This window comes from Rhinatrema bivittatum, chromosome 4 (genome assembly GCF_901001135.1).
Source record: "Rhinatrema bivittatum chromosome 4, aRhiBiv1.1, whole genome shotgun sequence".
NCBI lineage: Eukaryota > Metazoa > Chordata > Amphibia > Gymnophiona > Rhinatrematidae > Rhinatrema > Rhinatrema bivittatum.
The window spans coordinates 119382561-119397428 of NC_042618.1; the positions used below are offsets into that span (position 1 = coordinate 119382561).

General features: G+C 47.0%; 1 protein-coding gene across 15 annotated transcripts in view; it reads left to right on the forward strand.

Annotated features, from left to right (window-relative positions):
* The window catches only part of SLC8A3 (solute carrier family 8 member A3), a 476729-nt gene that overhangs the window by 357474 nt on the left and 104387 nt on the right, over window positions 1-14868 (forward strand). For 2 of the 15 annotated variants that reach the window (XM_029598778.1, XM_029598781.1), the window contains exon 1: window positions 12305-12417. The exons of 5 other annotated variants lie outside the window; for them this stretch is intronic. Coding sequence is in view for 3 of the 10 variants with exons in the window: in XM_029598775.1 (XP_029454635.1) it covers window positions 12316-12412 (97 nt within the window). In the remaining 7 variants the exon portion in view is untranslated. Of the gene's footprint in view, window positions 1-12283; window positions 12418-12580; window positions 12680-14659; window positions 14735-14868 lie in introns of those variants that run through there. 8 more of the 15 variants (XM_029598777.1, XM_029598780.1, XM_029598779.1 and 5 more) reach the window with 5 other exon arrangements.

Genomic DNA, 14868 nt, shown 5'->3' on the forward strand with positions numbered 1-14868 from the left:
CTATAGCCATGGATCGCATGGGATGCTCTGGTGGTCCATGGAGGTTGCTGAGGTTGTTGATTGCGTCCGCGAGTGCGGGTCGTGCGAGCTGTTTTGATGGAGGGCCCGGGATCGGGAGGATGTTGGCCCGAATCTAAAAAAGCCGCCGCTATAGACGCATAGCGTGAGGATGGTGTACTTTGTCAGGACTTAAATTCTTGACTGCACCTATGTATTCTGCGATTTTGCTATAGTGCAGTTTCTGCTCACCATGTACTTTTGATCTCCATTTTCTCCCCATCCTTCATGGCTTGGTGGGTTCCAAGAACTCTTGTCCCTTTCTTGCTCTCAACTTTGGCCTTCTCTGCCACCTCCACCTCCTGCTGGTTAGGGGGCCAAAGCTCCTTAACACACTCCGACTCCTCTTCAGCCAGCTGGTCATCCTGGCTCGAGGCAGCCACCGCTGCGCCAGCGTGCTCCTTGCCTTCTTTCTCTGGCCTCGGTGCCTCAGCGCCCCCTTTTTGCAGAGTCCGTGGGGAGTGATTCAGCCACGATAAGGCCCTGCCGCTGCTCATTAAAGTATTGCCGCTGCGCTCCAGCTGGTAGCAATGCTTTTGCCTCCTGTATACCCACAAACTTTTCCCCTGGCGCAGGCTCCTTCCCAGCCCACTGGTTAACTCGAAGCCAGGAGACCCCCGTTGTATCAGCATTTCATCTGTCTTCTTTCTCCAGCGAGACTCCGTTGCCTCCTTCAGGCCTGTCCGCGCTGGCTCCTTCATGCCAGTGCATGCTGCCTTCCCTCAGTCCACTCTGCAAGGCTCCACCTTGGCTTGGATCTCCCTGGCCCTGTACTGGACATTCCTTGCCTCTGTCATTGACTGCGTGCGCTGCAGTCTCTTCTCTCTCAGCCGCCAGCTGTAGCCACTCACCTCTGTGTGGCCTGAATTCCTTGAAATGGACCCTCCACGTCTTGTACCATGGCTGGCTTTCCTGGCTGCATTAATTCCTCAGTCCTTTTCACATTCTCGGGGTTTTCAGCTGCTTCTGTAGTTCTGGTGACTGCTGCCATTCTCTCGGGGCCTGGATCAGCTTCTGATTCTGCCACTCACAGGCTCGCTGCAGCGCCTTAAGAGATCTGTGCCAGCTGCTTCTGCTGCTGCCCCCACTTTTGCTTTTTCTGCAAAGGCTGAACACCAAGCTTCCATATCCTTCTTGGATCCCGGTAGAGACTTCTTGGTTGCCCTGCTTTTTATTCACAGTCACAAATTTTCCCCTTTCCCTCGGGGAAGCACTCAGTCAGTGTGGAGATTTTCTTTCAAGAGTCACATCCTGTTGTAGTCCCACTGGCAGCAGAACGTTTTCTTTGACAGGGACCAAACAAAATCAAGACCTGGCTTATCCAGCACTAATTGACTTAATTTTTCCCTTCCTACACAGGCAGCACTATTCGCTGGTCTGTTACACCTTTAAACTTAAAGCTGCCTTTGCAGCCAGACCTGGGAAAATTTTCTTTTACTCTTCGTGCTTTTCTTACACAACTCAGCTGTGTCCTCTTTATTAACACAAGAATTCAAACAATGGAGACATTTTTGACTTTTTTTCTTCTCTCTCTCTCTCTCCCCTGGAGGATTGAGCTCTGTAGAACGTTTTAAAGCACTCAGGCTTTCAAATAAACTTATTTTCCTTTTCTTTTTTTTCTCTGGAGGCATGGGGTGTTCTGACTGTACCTTGTCTAGCACAGAAAATCCCCAAGCTGATACCATATGTGGCACAACATGAGATCGGTCAAGGCTTTTCTCAGTGCTCTTTATTTACAGAGCTTCAATATTCACTCAGTATTCTTAGTCCTAAAACATTTAAGCATTTCAATCTCGGGGCTGCTTCCCGTCTTTACTCCCTGCTCTGGGAAGGATCTGGCTTTCTCCTCTGTTTCCTTAGGCCTCTCTGTGCTCCCCGCTGAGGCTACGTTATATCCTGCTCCGGGAGCCACCTGGTAACCATAATGCTCTGTCTTAAGGTGGATGGGGACCGGTCCTTTACACTGTTCTAGGGGGGGTTCTCAGGCTTGCTTCATCACATTGCCATAGTAAAGAAAGGGGATCCTCATTGGTTGCTGTATTTGAATGTGTGAATGGAGTTTGAAAATTATTCATCCAGTAAATGCACAGTCTATCAGCTCATTTCTGTGAAAGAGGTCTTATTACAATAAAGACTTTTATTTGGAACTCTATTTGGAGTGTGGAGATTGGGTTGTTTGGTTTTTTTTCCTGAGTTCAAAAGTAGCATGTATTGTAGCAATTTTCAAACGTCCATTTACATGCATAAAAACCTTTTTTGTGGGTAAAACCTTTTGAAAATTCAGCCCTATGGAGTGAATTTTTAAAGGAGTTATGCACATAAAAGTAGCAATTTTAAAGGCCCATTTATGCACGTATAGGTGCATAAAAACCAACTTTACACACAAATCTTTTTGAAAATTACCTCCATGGAAAGTACCTGAGCGGTCCAGAGCTCAGGAAATGGAGTTTGATCAGCAGAAAGAACGGTGATGATTGGAATGCTTTCAGCCAATTCAGTTCAATATCTTTGTGAGTGGTAATGGGAGAGGTTAGGAGGGAAAGGGTTTTTTGCAGTTAACACTTAGATCTACAACAGAGTGTATGCGTCTAAGGGAGAAATACAATCTGAAGCAATCTAAGTGTAGCCTCTGCTTGTGGTTGGCGTAAGCACAGGGACTCATAGGGTTCTTGAGGTTATAATCCAAACTCCGCACACTCTTACAACGTTCTGTTGGACTCCAGGGCAGGGTTCTTTTCCGGCAGCAGGGAGGAATCTCTCCTCCAGGGTTACTCGGTGTCACAGATCTGGGAGAGCTATCAGTTTTCTTTCACTGTTAGGGAAAACGCCAACAAAAACTCTGGAGGCTCAAACTGAGTGTCCAAAAGTAATCTTTACTGTAAAAGCTCTTGCATGGAATAGTTGGCACTATCCACATCAGTTCTTGGCAAATAAATGGAATTTCCAGGTCTCATGCTGTTCAATATCTGTGCAAGGGTCTCTCAGTGCCAGGGCAAAAGAAACTCTCACCCCTTGGGTCTCGGAAAAGCAAGGTTCCCAAATAGACAGGGCTAGCCTTGTTTGGGCAGAAAAAAAATCCCCTTGTAAACTCCGGAAGAAAAAATATATTAAAAAAAACCTCAGGCTTCACCTAATCTCTCTCCCAGGGTGAAGACTCCAGATGGGGGTTCCTCAGAATGCTTCACATGGTCTTATTCATAGTTCTCTTCAAATGTCCAGCACGGAACACCCCAGCTCTGCAGATGCCCCACCTTCAGGGCAGGAAGGGTGGCAGCAAAAACCTTCCTCCCAGATCTTCTCAAAACCAAGCCCTGGTTTATCTGAATCAGAACTCAAGAATTTATTGCAGCGGGTCAGCAGGCTACCACCACCCTCAGGTTTGAGGAATGGAGGGGAAGAGTCTTCCCTATCCTACTCCTCCCCCCCCCCCCGTCCCCCCCACCAAAAAAAAGACTTCCCCATAATCTTCTCCCAGGACCAAAACCGGGGGGGGGGGGGGTAGTCTCACAAAAACCTCCAAAACCTAACAGAAGTCCCAAAAAAATACTTTGGAGGACACCTGGCCAGGCAGGGAGTGACTGGAAGGATGAAATTCCAGCCACTCCTTCAGGAACTCCAGACTGAGATGCCCTGGTCTCCAAACAGGCTCAAAAACATCCAAGGTAAAATCTCCTGCTTCCTCTAACTTCAAAACCCAAACTGCGCTGCCCACTCTTACATTGCTACAAGCTGCTTTTATAATCCCAGGGGCCGGCCATTCAGAATGGCCCTCCCCCTTTCCCTACTGCTACTTCTCCTATCCTAGCTGAAAAAGGGTAAGAACGAGGGCCAAATGGTGACAGTCCCAAAGGATCATCACATAAAGCTGGTGCTAAGTTTCAGTACATAGCAATGTGCATGTGGGGAGCAGAAATCAGAGGGCACGGTACACGATGGAAGGCAAGCAGGAAAGATACCTCAGCAGGGGCAGATTGCAGGAAAATATCAGCCTGGGGGATTTGTTTTTTTCAAAACTGGCCCATGGGTTATGTGTCTGACACTCTTGTGTGTTTTCTGTGCAGCACAAGCTTCAACTGCTCCCAAAAGCGAGCCAGACTGACCCTGGAGAGGTCCATCCTGTGACCTGGAGCCAAAATAGCTCAAACGTAAATTTCACCTTTTTCCTAAATATCTAAGAAGAGCACACCCTAGACCAGGGATGAGCAGACTGAACTGCAGTTCCCATTGCATCCTGGTTACTGGTTGGCACCCTGACCCCCCTCCCCCAAGTTTGCTTAACATAGCAAATGACAGAAGAAAAAGACCCAACTGGTTCCTCTAGTCTGCCCACTAAAGGTCTACTTTTTTTTTGTTTTCAATTTCTTTTAGGTATCTCTTTTTTCTTCATTTCCATCCTTTAGCAAATAGGGGTCCTCTGTGTTTATCCCATGCCCTTTTGTACTTCATTACCATTCTGGTCTTCATTACTGCTTTCAGGAGAACATTCCAGGCATCAGGGCCGGTGCAAGGGGATTGGGCGCCCTAGACACCTTCAGCCTTGCACCCCCCCCCCTGTCGTGCCACCCCCAGCCCCTCCCCCGGTCGCAGCCCCAACTTCAGAGGCAGGGACCACATGCCGCCACTCCCCCCATCCTCCCAACTTCCCCCTCCACACCCAAAAAAAAAACCTCACAAAACACCTGGTCCAGCGGGGAGCCCGGGAGCGATCTGCCGCTCCCGGGGCCTCGGCTGCCACTTACCAAAATGGCGCCGGTGGCCTTTAGCCCCTACCATGTGACGGGGCCAACCAATGGCCCTCTGCTGGACCACCAGGGGGGTGTCGGGAGGGTGGCACGACAGGGAGGGGGGGAAGCAGGGTGAGGCGGGGGCTGGGCAGAATTTTGAAGGGGCACTTTTTGCCCTTTCAAAATTCTGCCGCCTGAAGTGGCCGCGAGTGGCGGCGGTGCCCCCTAAATCTTAGCGCCCTAGGCACAGGCCTAGCTTGCCTAGTGGTTCCTCCGGCCCTGCCAGGCATCCACCACTCTATCCATGAAAAAATATTTCCTGACATTGTTCTTGAGTCTATCCTCTCAGAGTTTCATATTGTGACCCCTAGTTCTAAATTTTCTTTCCATCGGAAAAGGTTTGATTCTTGTGCGTCATTAATACTTTTCAGGAATTTAAAGGTCTGTATCATATTTCCCCTATCTCTCCTCTCCCAAGCCGCTGGAGGTCAAAAAAAGGGAAAGGAGGCCACAGGCCCCCGCCAGCGGCCAAAGAATGGGAAAAAGCACAATTTGTGTGTGTGAGGCAATCTGCTTGTGTGTATATGTGTATGCGTGTGGCACTCAGTGTGTGTGCTGTGTGTGTGGCAGCTTGCTTGTGTGTGTTTGTGTGTGTGTATGAGTGGCAGCTTGCTTGTGTGTGTGTGTGTGTGTGTGTGTGTGAGAAAGGGAGGAGGAAAGGCTGAAGAGGTTAGGGCTGTTCAGCTTGGAGAAGAGACGGCTGAGGGGGGATATGATAGAGGTCTTTAAGATCATGAGAAGTCTTGAACGAGTAGATGTGAATCGGTTATTTACACTTTCGGATAACAGAAGGACTAGGGGGCACTCTATGAAGTTAGCAAGTAGCACATTTAAAACTAATTGGAGAAAATTCTTTTTCACTCAACACACAAACTCTGGAATTTGTTGCCAGAGGATGTGGTTAGTGCAGTTAGTGTAGCTGGGTTTAAAAAAGGATTGGATAAGTTCTTGGAGGAGAAGTCCATTAACTGCTATTAAACAAGTTTACTTAGGGAATAGCCACTGCTATTAATTGCATCAGTAGCACGGGATCTTATAAATGTTTGAGTAATTGCCAGGTTCTTGTGGCCTGGTTTGGCCTCTGTTGGAAACAGGATGCTGGACTTGAAGAACCCTTGGTCTGACCCAGCATGGCAATGTCTTATGTTCTTATGTGCACTCCCCTCTCCCCAGTTAATCCACAGCGATTGTAGGATGACTGGAAATCAAACATTCCCAGGGATGGAAAGCAGGAGACTTTTTAAAATCATTTCTAGGTGTCATTATTGGATATATTTTTATGTCTCCCAAACACCCAAACACATTTTCAGAACAGTAAATTTAAAAAAAAAAAAAAAAAAGAATTTGTACTTATTGGACATTCTAGCCATCTATTTTTAAGTATTTGTTCTTTTGTTTAGAATGCTTTACTGTTATGTTTTATATTTCTTGGTTGTATTTGTTTTGTTTTCTACATACAGTATCTGGCTTGTGATTTCCCATTCAGTTTTGTGTATATATTTCTATTTACACTTTTATGGTTCATTTATTCTGTATTTGTCTATGTTCTGTCTGTGAAATACTCAGGTAAGGTACTCTGTTAGGGTATAGTTTCTGTGTAGGGATATTTAGAAAGCAGCTTGGCTTGTTGTCTTTTCCTAATAAGAATGTATTGATGTTTTAGGGATTTGTGTAATATTTGCAGCGTGGCCTTATCATGAGTAGGGTTGTTACCTGGTGCATATTACAATAGTCATAATTCCATATGAGTTACAATTTTTTTTACTTTTTCAGGGTTTTCCGGTTGGCACTATAGCAGTGCAAGTAAATATAGTATACATGTTGTGATGTATTTACTTCATAAGCCTGTACTTTGTTACTTTTTTCATGCAAAATCTTAATACAAATGCATCATTTTTAGTTGGGGGGGACTGGGAAGTGCAAGGCTGTACGGTTTGCCCAGGATGCCTAATACCCTTGCAGCAGCCCTGGCTGTGCTGGCTCCAGGTGGGAAAGCAGAATTCCCTCTGCAGCTGTGCTGTCATGGATAGGCTGTCCCCAGCCTCAGCTACAGCAGCGATGCATATAGGCCTGGCCTTGGCTTGATTTTCTGCTTTCTTAAACCCTGGAGGAAGCAGGCAGTAGGGATCACTTCTGGCCCCCTCCCTAGGAGGAGGTAGGCAGAGCAGAGCCTAGGGAACTTCAAAAGCAGCAGACTGTGTAGGAGGTGAGGGAAGCCCTGAGAAGTGGAGGCAAGATACTGTAATAGAAGGGGGAGGAGGGGGAGCCAGAAGGAGGTGCCTGTGCAGTGTTAGTGAGGCTTCCTTCTGAGGTGAATGGGCTGAGCTTTGGTTGTGGGTCTAGTGAGTCTTCTGGAGAGTGAGGGTGCTAAGAAAGGGTGAAAATGAGAAAGGGAGTGGGCTGCTGCAGGCTGAGGAAGGGCTTGGCCTTGTAATAAGCATCAGCTTTTACAGAACGATGCAGCAGTGCTGGGGACAGGGGGACACTCACTGAATGAGCTCAAGAGAAGCAGCACAACAGTAAATGTCTGTATGTGCTTGAACCACTGGCTGGCGGCGTGGTGGTCTCACTACTTGGCAAATGATTCAAGAGCAGCATGGTTGGCAAATGACTAACACTAGACCAGGAATCCAGGATATATGAGAGATGTAACCAGAATTGTGTGTGTGTGGGGGGGGGGAGAGTGTTTATGTGTGTGTGTGTGGGGGGGGGGGCAACCAATTGCCTGGATAGGAGGGGGGACTGCTGCTCAGTTTGCTTATCTCCGGTCTAGGATGTGCTCTACTTAGTTTGTCAGAAATAAAATGTGGAATTTATGTTGGAGATTTTTTCTAAATTCTGCCAGGCTGAGGTCACATGATGTACGTTTCAATGATTAGCGCAGAGTGGTTTTGGGAACTTTTAAAGTACGTGCCACACAGAAAGCGCACACATAAGTCAGATACCCCGTGGGTCAGTTTTGGAAAAAAAATCCCCCAAGCTGATATTTGCCTGCAATCCACCCCTATTAGTCCCACATGCTCACTGACTTACACAAACGCTCAGTCTCTCTCACACACACACAAACTGTCTCACACGCTCACTGACACACACACTCAAATGTTCAGTTGCTCCCTGACTCATACACAAATGCTCAGTCACGCACATACTCACTGATTCACACACACAAAATGAGCACATAGTCACACACACACTGACACACACACAGTCGCACGTGTTGACATTCAAACACTCAGTTACACATGCTCACTGTCATGCACTCACATACAATCACATACAGCCTAACATCCTCAGACACATACATACTTAAACACTCAGTTACACAGTGCCATGCACACACACTTTCTCACACACTGACAGACACACACATGGTCACACACCTTCATGTTTGCTGACATGCACACACAAATGTTCAGTCACACCCTCTCTCCCCACCCCAGTTTTTGCAATGTATAAAGTTTTTATCACAAAGTCACAGCGCTTCAATAGTGCTAGAGAGAGAGAGGCACACACACACATACATCAGAGAAAGTGAACAGTGGAAACCAGAGGTAGAGGCACACATGGTTTTTATTGCATGTCCTGTCTCACCATTATTACAACGGTAATGCTCTTGGAGGTCGGACTGAGGCAAAACAATTTGATTCGAATTCTAACCAACCCAGATTTCAGCCTGGATTGAGGGGCAGCAGCTGCCTGTGGTTCACTTTTTTTTTTTTTTTAAGTTTTTACTCACATTGGTGGTTAGAAGAATGCTGCAAAGACCGGGATAACGGTCCTGGTGGGCTTGCTGGCTGCTGTTGCAGCAGGAGGAAGTGTCCCTTGCCGTAGGAGGAGGCAGGCTGCAATGCCTCGATGCTCTTCAGTTTTGTATGTTTCCTGCAGCCTGAGGACATGCTGGGGGGGGGAGGGGTGTTTCATGGCAGAGGAGCAGAAGGCATGGAGCGGATGGTGAGATAGCTGCAGGAGGCAGAACCCATGGAGAGACAGAACCCAAGCCGAGGAGGGGAAGCGCTGCACGTCCCCCATCCCCACGGCTGAAGATGGGGGAGGATCCTAGAGAGTAGCGGGAGAAAGCTTAGGAAGCTACCGCTGTGGGAAAAGTAAGTGAGCAAGAGCCTCAGAAGAGGCTACCAGTATGGGAGAAGCACGACTGGGGCCCGGCGTTGGTCGCAATGGCCCTGCAGGTGATCGATTACACCGGCTCACTGGGGTATCCCCGAAGCCCAATCCGTCCCTGCATCTCAGGGTGATCAATTCCCATGATTTGAAGGCACAAAAATAGTCTGAAACAGTGTGACAAGGCAGTGGCCAGAGCCAGAGGGATGCGAGGCATAGCCTAGTAGGAAAAAAAGGAAATGACTGTATTGTTGTATAGGTCATTGATGAAACCTCAACTGGAGTATTGTGTCCAATTCCGGAGGCCGTACCACCGGAATGACATAGACAGAGTGGAGGCAGTCCAGGGAAGGGTTACTAACATGGTGCAGGGGCTGCACCAAAAGCCCTATGAGAGGAGACTTAATCATCTAAATGGGTGTTACTCTGGAGGAGACAAGAGACAGGAGAAATGATAGGCATTCAGATATCTGAAAGATATTCATGATGCATGGAAACAAGCTTTTCTTGAATGGAAGGGAAGTTCTAGAACAAGGGGTCTTGACATGAGGCTCCGGTAGAGTAGACTCAGTTGTCATATAAGGAAATACTTTTTTCACAGAAAGGGCCGTGTGTGTATGTATGGAATGTCCTCACAAAGTGGTGGAGATTAAAACAGGATCCAGAGTTGTAAAAAGTAAAGGGAGGGCAAAAGCATGATCTAGCAGACGCTTTTAATAGAGCTCTGCTTGAACAATTCAACAATGAATGTTGGGGTTGCTAGAAAGACTGGCGAAGTGGGTAACATGAAATGTTAGAAGTCTTAATGGAAATGCAAGTAACCACACAGCAGGCTGTGATGGCAGAATTAACTTGCAGCTGGATCTGGCTGGCATGCTGCAAGCAAAGTAATAACTAGAAATGCTCCTGGAACGCAGGCACCAAGATGGAGCTTTCTGGTAGGTTGCACGGGGAAGACCTAGGAAGCCTGACTTTCAGGCAACAACCACACTAGAATTGGTAGCTATTTAGCTTATTACAAAGTTTTAAGGTTAATATGGGAAGGAAGAGGGAGCTGAATATGAACTAAGTAGGGGATCTTGTATTTTCAGTTCGTTTCAGTTTTAACTTGATTACATGTCTTTTTAGAATGATGTATACTCAAAGCATGTTAAAAGAATTATAAAACAGAAGAAATACAAATGCTCTTTTGCCCTAGATCAGGGGTGGGCAAGTCCAGTCCTCGAGGGCTGCAAACCAGTAGGGATGTGAATCGTTTTTTGACGATTTAAAATATCGTCTGATATATTTTAAATCGTCAAAAATCGTTAGGGCCACGATACAATACCAATTCCCCCGATTTATCGTCAAAAAATCGTAAATCGGGGGAAGGGGGAGGGCAGGAAAACCGGCACACTAAAACCCCCTAAAACCCACCCCCGACCCTTTAAATTAAATCCCCCCCCCTCCCGAACCCCCCCCCCCCCCAAATGCCTTAAATTACCTGGGGGTCCAGCGGCACACTAAAACCCCCTAAAACCCACCCCGACCCTTTAAATTAAATCCCCCACCCCAAATGCCTTAAATTACCTGGGGGTCCGTAGCGGCGGTCCGTAACTTAAATTACCCCCGGGTCCGTAGCTAAATCGGGGGAAGGGGGAGAGCAGGACATCCGGCACACTAAATCGTGGTGTCTTCAGCCGGCGCCATTTTGCAAAATGGCTGCCGCAAAATGGCGGCGGCCATAGACCAATACGATTCGACGCAGGAGGTCGTTCCGGACCCCCGCTGGACTTTTGGCAAGTCTTGTGGGGGTCAGGAGGCCCCCCCAAGCTGGCCAAAAGTTCCTGGGGGTCCAGCGGGGGCCCTGGAGCGATCTCCTGCCGCGAATCGTTTCCGTACGGAAAATGGCGCCGGCAGGAGATCGACTGCAGGAGGTCGTTCAGCGAGGGTTCCGGACCCCCGCTGAACGACCTCCTGCAGTCGATCTCCTGCCGGCGCCATTTTCCGTACGGAAACGATTCGCGGCAGGAGATCGCTCCAGGGCCCCCGCTGGACCCCCAGGAACTTTTGGCCAGCTTGGGGGGGCCTCCTGACCCCCACAAGACTTGCCAAAAGTCCAGCGGGGGTCCGGAACGACCTCCTGCGTCGAATCGTATTGGTCTATGGCCGCTGCCATATTGCGGCGGCCATTTTGCAAAATGGCGCCGGCTGAAGACACCACGATTTAGTGTGCCGGATTTCCTGCTCTCCCCCTTCCCCCGATTTAGCTACGGACCCGGGGGTAATTTAAGCTACGGACCGCCGCTACGGACCCCCAGGTAATTTAAGGCATTTGGGGTGGGGGATTTAATTTAAAGGGTCGGGGTGGGTTTTAGTGTGCCGGGGGTGGGTTTTAGGGGGTTTTAGTGTGCCGCTGGACCCCCAGGTAATTTAAGGCATTTGGGGAGGGTGGGGGATTTAATTTAAAGGGTCGGGGGTGGGTTTTAGGGGGTTTTAGTGTGCCGGTTCACGATTTTAACGATTTTAACGATACTATTCCCTCCCCCTCCCAGCCGAAATCGATCGTTAAGACGATCGAGGACACGATTCACATCTCTACAAACCAGTCGGGTTTTCAGGATACCCCTAATGAATATGCATGAAATAGATTTGCATACAACTGAGGCAGTGTGTATGCAGGTCTCTCTCATGCATATTCATTAAGGATATCCTGAAAACCCAACTGGTTTGCAGCCCTCGAGGACCGGAATTGCCCACCCCTGCCCTAGATGGTAGAGTACAAATGAGGAAGATGAGAAGCACTGTCCTGTATAAGAAGCGATATCCTACACACTAATAAGTCACACTCTGTGGCTGTCAGTTTGGTATATCCTGGCAGGGTGAACAGAAATATCTGGTCAAATTGAATGGGCCATGGTTGTTTTCTGCCGCCACCTACTATGTTAAACCCATTTTAACATAAGTGTGAGTATTAATTACAATTAGTACATCAATTTCTTAGTCCTTGTCATTGTTCTAGGCCTTGATTGGGCCTTCAACCTGTTGTCGGATCCAGTTGAACTCATCATTCTAGCCATGCTGGTATTGATTGGACTTGACCAATAGAGCCTGTTAAACTAGAGGAGGCTCCAATCTATCCTTCACCTTACCTATAATCACATATTGTAAGAACCCTCATCATATATCTTTGGGTTTGAGTCTCGGAGGGAAATACTGGAAAGCTCCAGACAGAGAGTCTTACTGTTTACTGCTCTAGTCCTTCCCTTTTAGGCAGCATGAGGAAAACAGGAGGAGCTGGAGAAAAAAGCAAAGTAATTGTTTTCTGCCCTGATGTGTCCACTCCAGCCTCCCCTCCTCCGTCATCAGGCTGCACATGGGGAATAACAGGAGAGGAAGGGTTGGAGCATATAGAGCTCAACCTACAGCTCACCATGATCCCTGGTTAAGGAAGGAAACAACCAGGAGCACAGGTCAGGTAACTGTGAGTGATTTATATAAGGGTGAAGGGGATCAAGGAAAGGACTTGAGTCAAGGAATGGAAAAAGGGAAGATTGCTGGGAGGTGGGAGAGTGCTGGGGTCAACCCTGGAAGAGAGAGAGTGTGTGTATATGTGAGAGGGAGACTGGATTAAAGAGGGGGTTAGAAGAAAGAAAATTGATATGCATCCCCGCCTTCTCCCCTGGAGCCCCCAATAATCAACAGCAGTCTCAGGATGAACACATTTCAAAAGTTCCCAGGTATGCTTATTCAGTCACACAACTAAAGTTGTCACTGAGCTCTGTTTCATTCAGATCAGGCTAATCCAGTCCTGGTTTTAACCTGGTACGTGCATGGCCTTGTAGTCGGACTCTACATAGCCTGTTCCATAGAATATGGATCCAGATTACAACCTTGCACACAACACCTGCTATGCTCCTAATAAACTTCAGAATGGTCCTAAACCCACTTCCCTTTTTTTGATCTCTCACTTCCTTTTCTCTAATCCCCAACCCAGGAAGAAGGGTGGCCTTCTTCACTAATTAACTGGCTTTTGCTATTGGATTGCTATCTTAAATCCTGTCTGCTGTTCCTTCCCCTGCTTATCATTCTCTTCACGTTCTTTTATCCACAGGCCATACGGGAACCTGAGCAAGGTGGGGAAAGGGGGGGAGGATAGAATTTTCTTGCATTTGCTCACCCCACTATGGTTAAGGTCCGATGCAATAAAGTGCGCTCAACCTAGAGCACAGCTTGATGAACATGGATTACTCGCCAGTTCCTTTTGATCCAAGTTTATCTCCCTTGTTCAATGTAATCGCATTCTTACATGCTTGTCAATGTTATAATGTAAACAGAAGTGATATGTAACTTTGCTACATGAATTTCGGTATATAAAAATGTTAGATAAATAAATAAATGTGTTTTGGACGTGCTGAGCTAACACCCAATGCAATAAGGGGATTAGCGCATCCAAAACGCACATCCAAACTCATGCGTAGCTAATAGCGCTCACCACATGTAAATGCTATATAGATGAGGCTATTAGCTATTACCCCTGATACAGAAAATTGCCGCTCGGCTAACACAGCAAATTTAATGCCAGTCCTGGAGCCGGCGATAAGTCATATCGCAAGTCAAGGGCCTGTTAGCTGAGCGGCGATTTTCTGCTTCCTCCTCCTTGCGAACCTAAGATCTGGATTTGGATCTTAAAAGACTTCAGATTGCAGACTCCCGATGGTTTCCGGAGCAAGCAAAAAAAAAATACTTTGAGGCAGATCTGGAAAACGGAAGACTGTTTGTGAATGAAAGGAGAAACAGGGAGGAAATCTGTGGTCCTTTATCCTCCTGCTTGACCAATGACAATGCGCCAGCTTTTCTTTTGCGGGGCGAGAAAACGGACGCTCATATTGAGCGTCCATTTAGCTAAGTAGCACACAGCCACAGCTCCCCTGGGCATCCGATGCTTTTGAGCGCTGGGGACGCAAAATTTTCTCTGGCACGTCCTTTTCAACGCGGCAGCTCATTAAAATACACCATCATGCGCCCAGGGGAAGTGGATGTGCACGCGTTAGGAAAACAGGTGCTCAGTACGAGCGCCCGGTTTACCACGGGTTTTTATTGCAAGGGCCCATGTGGTTGGGAGCTTTTCTTTGTAGGTTAGCTGCATTCTTATTTACCTGGGTCTTACTGTATGCAGATGTCACAGTCTTTCTGAATATCATGAAAGTCCGTGGGGAGGAAGGGTGTGGAGACCTGGGGCAGGAGTGATGGTCCCTGGAAGAGTTTGCCATGCTAGACACAGGCCTAGGAAGCCTGTGAGCAAATCTAGGCCTGCATTCCAATCCCCACTGCACTGAAATGAGTTCTTGGAAATTTAGGCTGTTGAAGAAAACAGATTGCTTGAATGTTCTTCGGTGCTTTGCCTTGCTTGTATTGTCCGATAAAGGGCCTTCCATAGACTGAATTAGACTGAATGGCTTGTATTTTAAAGCACTCCTTGTGCTTGTAAAGGAATCACTTTTACTCAACTATGGTGTTTGCCAAAAAGGCAATTTGTTTTTTTTTTTATTAGAAAACCAGTCTAAAATGAATTCATGAGTATGCTTCCAACAAAACACATCATCACTTTATACATCACTAAAAAGGTTGCTAGATATTTAACATTAAGCTCTATGTATGCAAAGTTATTTCTTGTTTGTTAATTTTCTTTTTTTTTAATATTCTTGCTTCACAGACAAGAACAATTTGCAATTAAATTATAATATATGCAACATAATCTGACTGAAATTTTGCTAATGCTGCTGAATGTTATGGTGAGATTTCATGAGTCCTTCATTTGTTACTCAGTTGCTAACCTGGGGAGCAAAATCAGGGGAGTTTTAAATTAAGCACAATGAAATTACTTGGTGGTTTTTTTTTTTTTCTTCCTCAGGGAAGTCAAAATGAT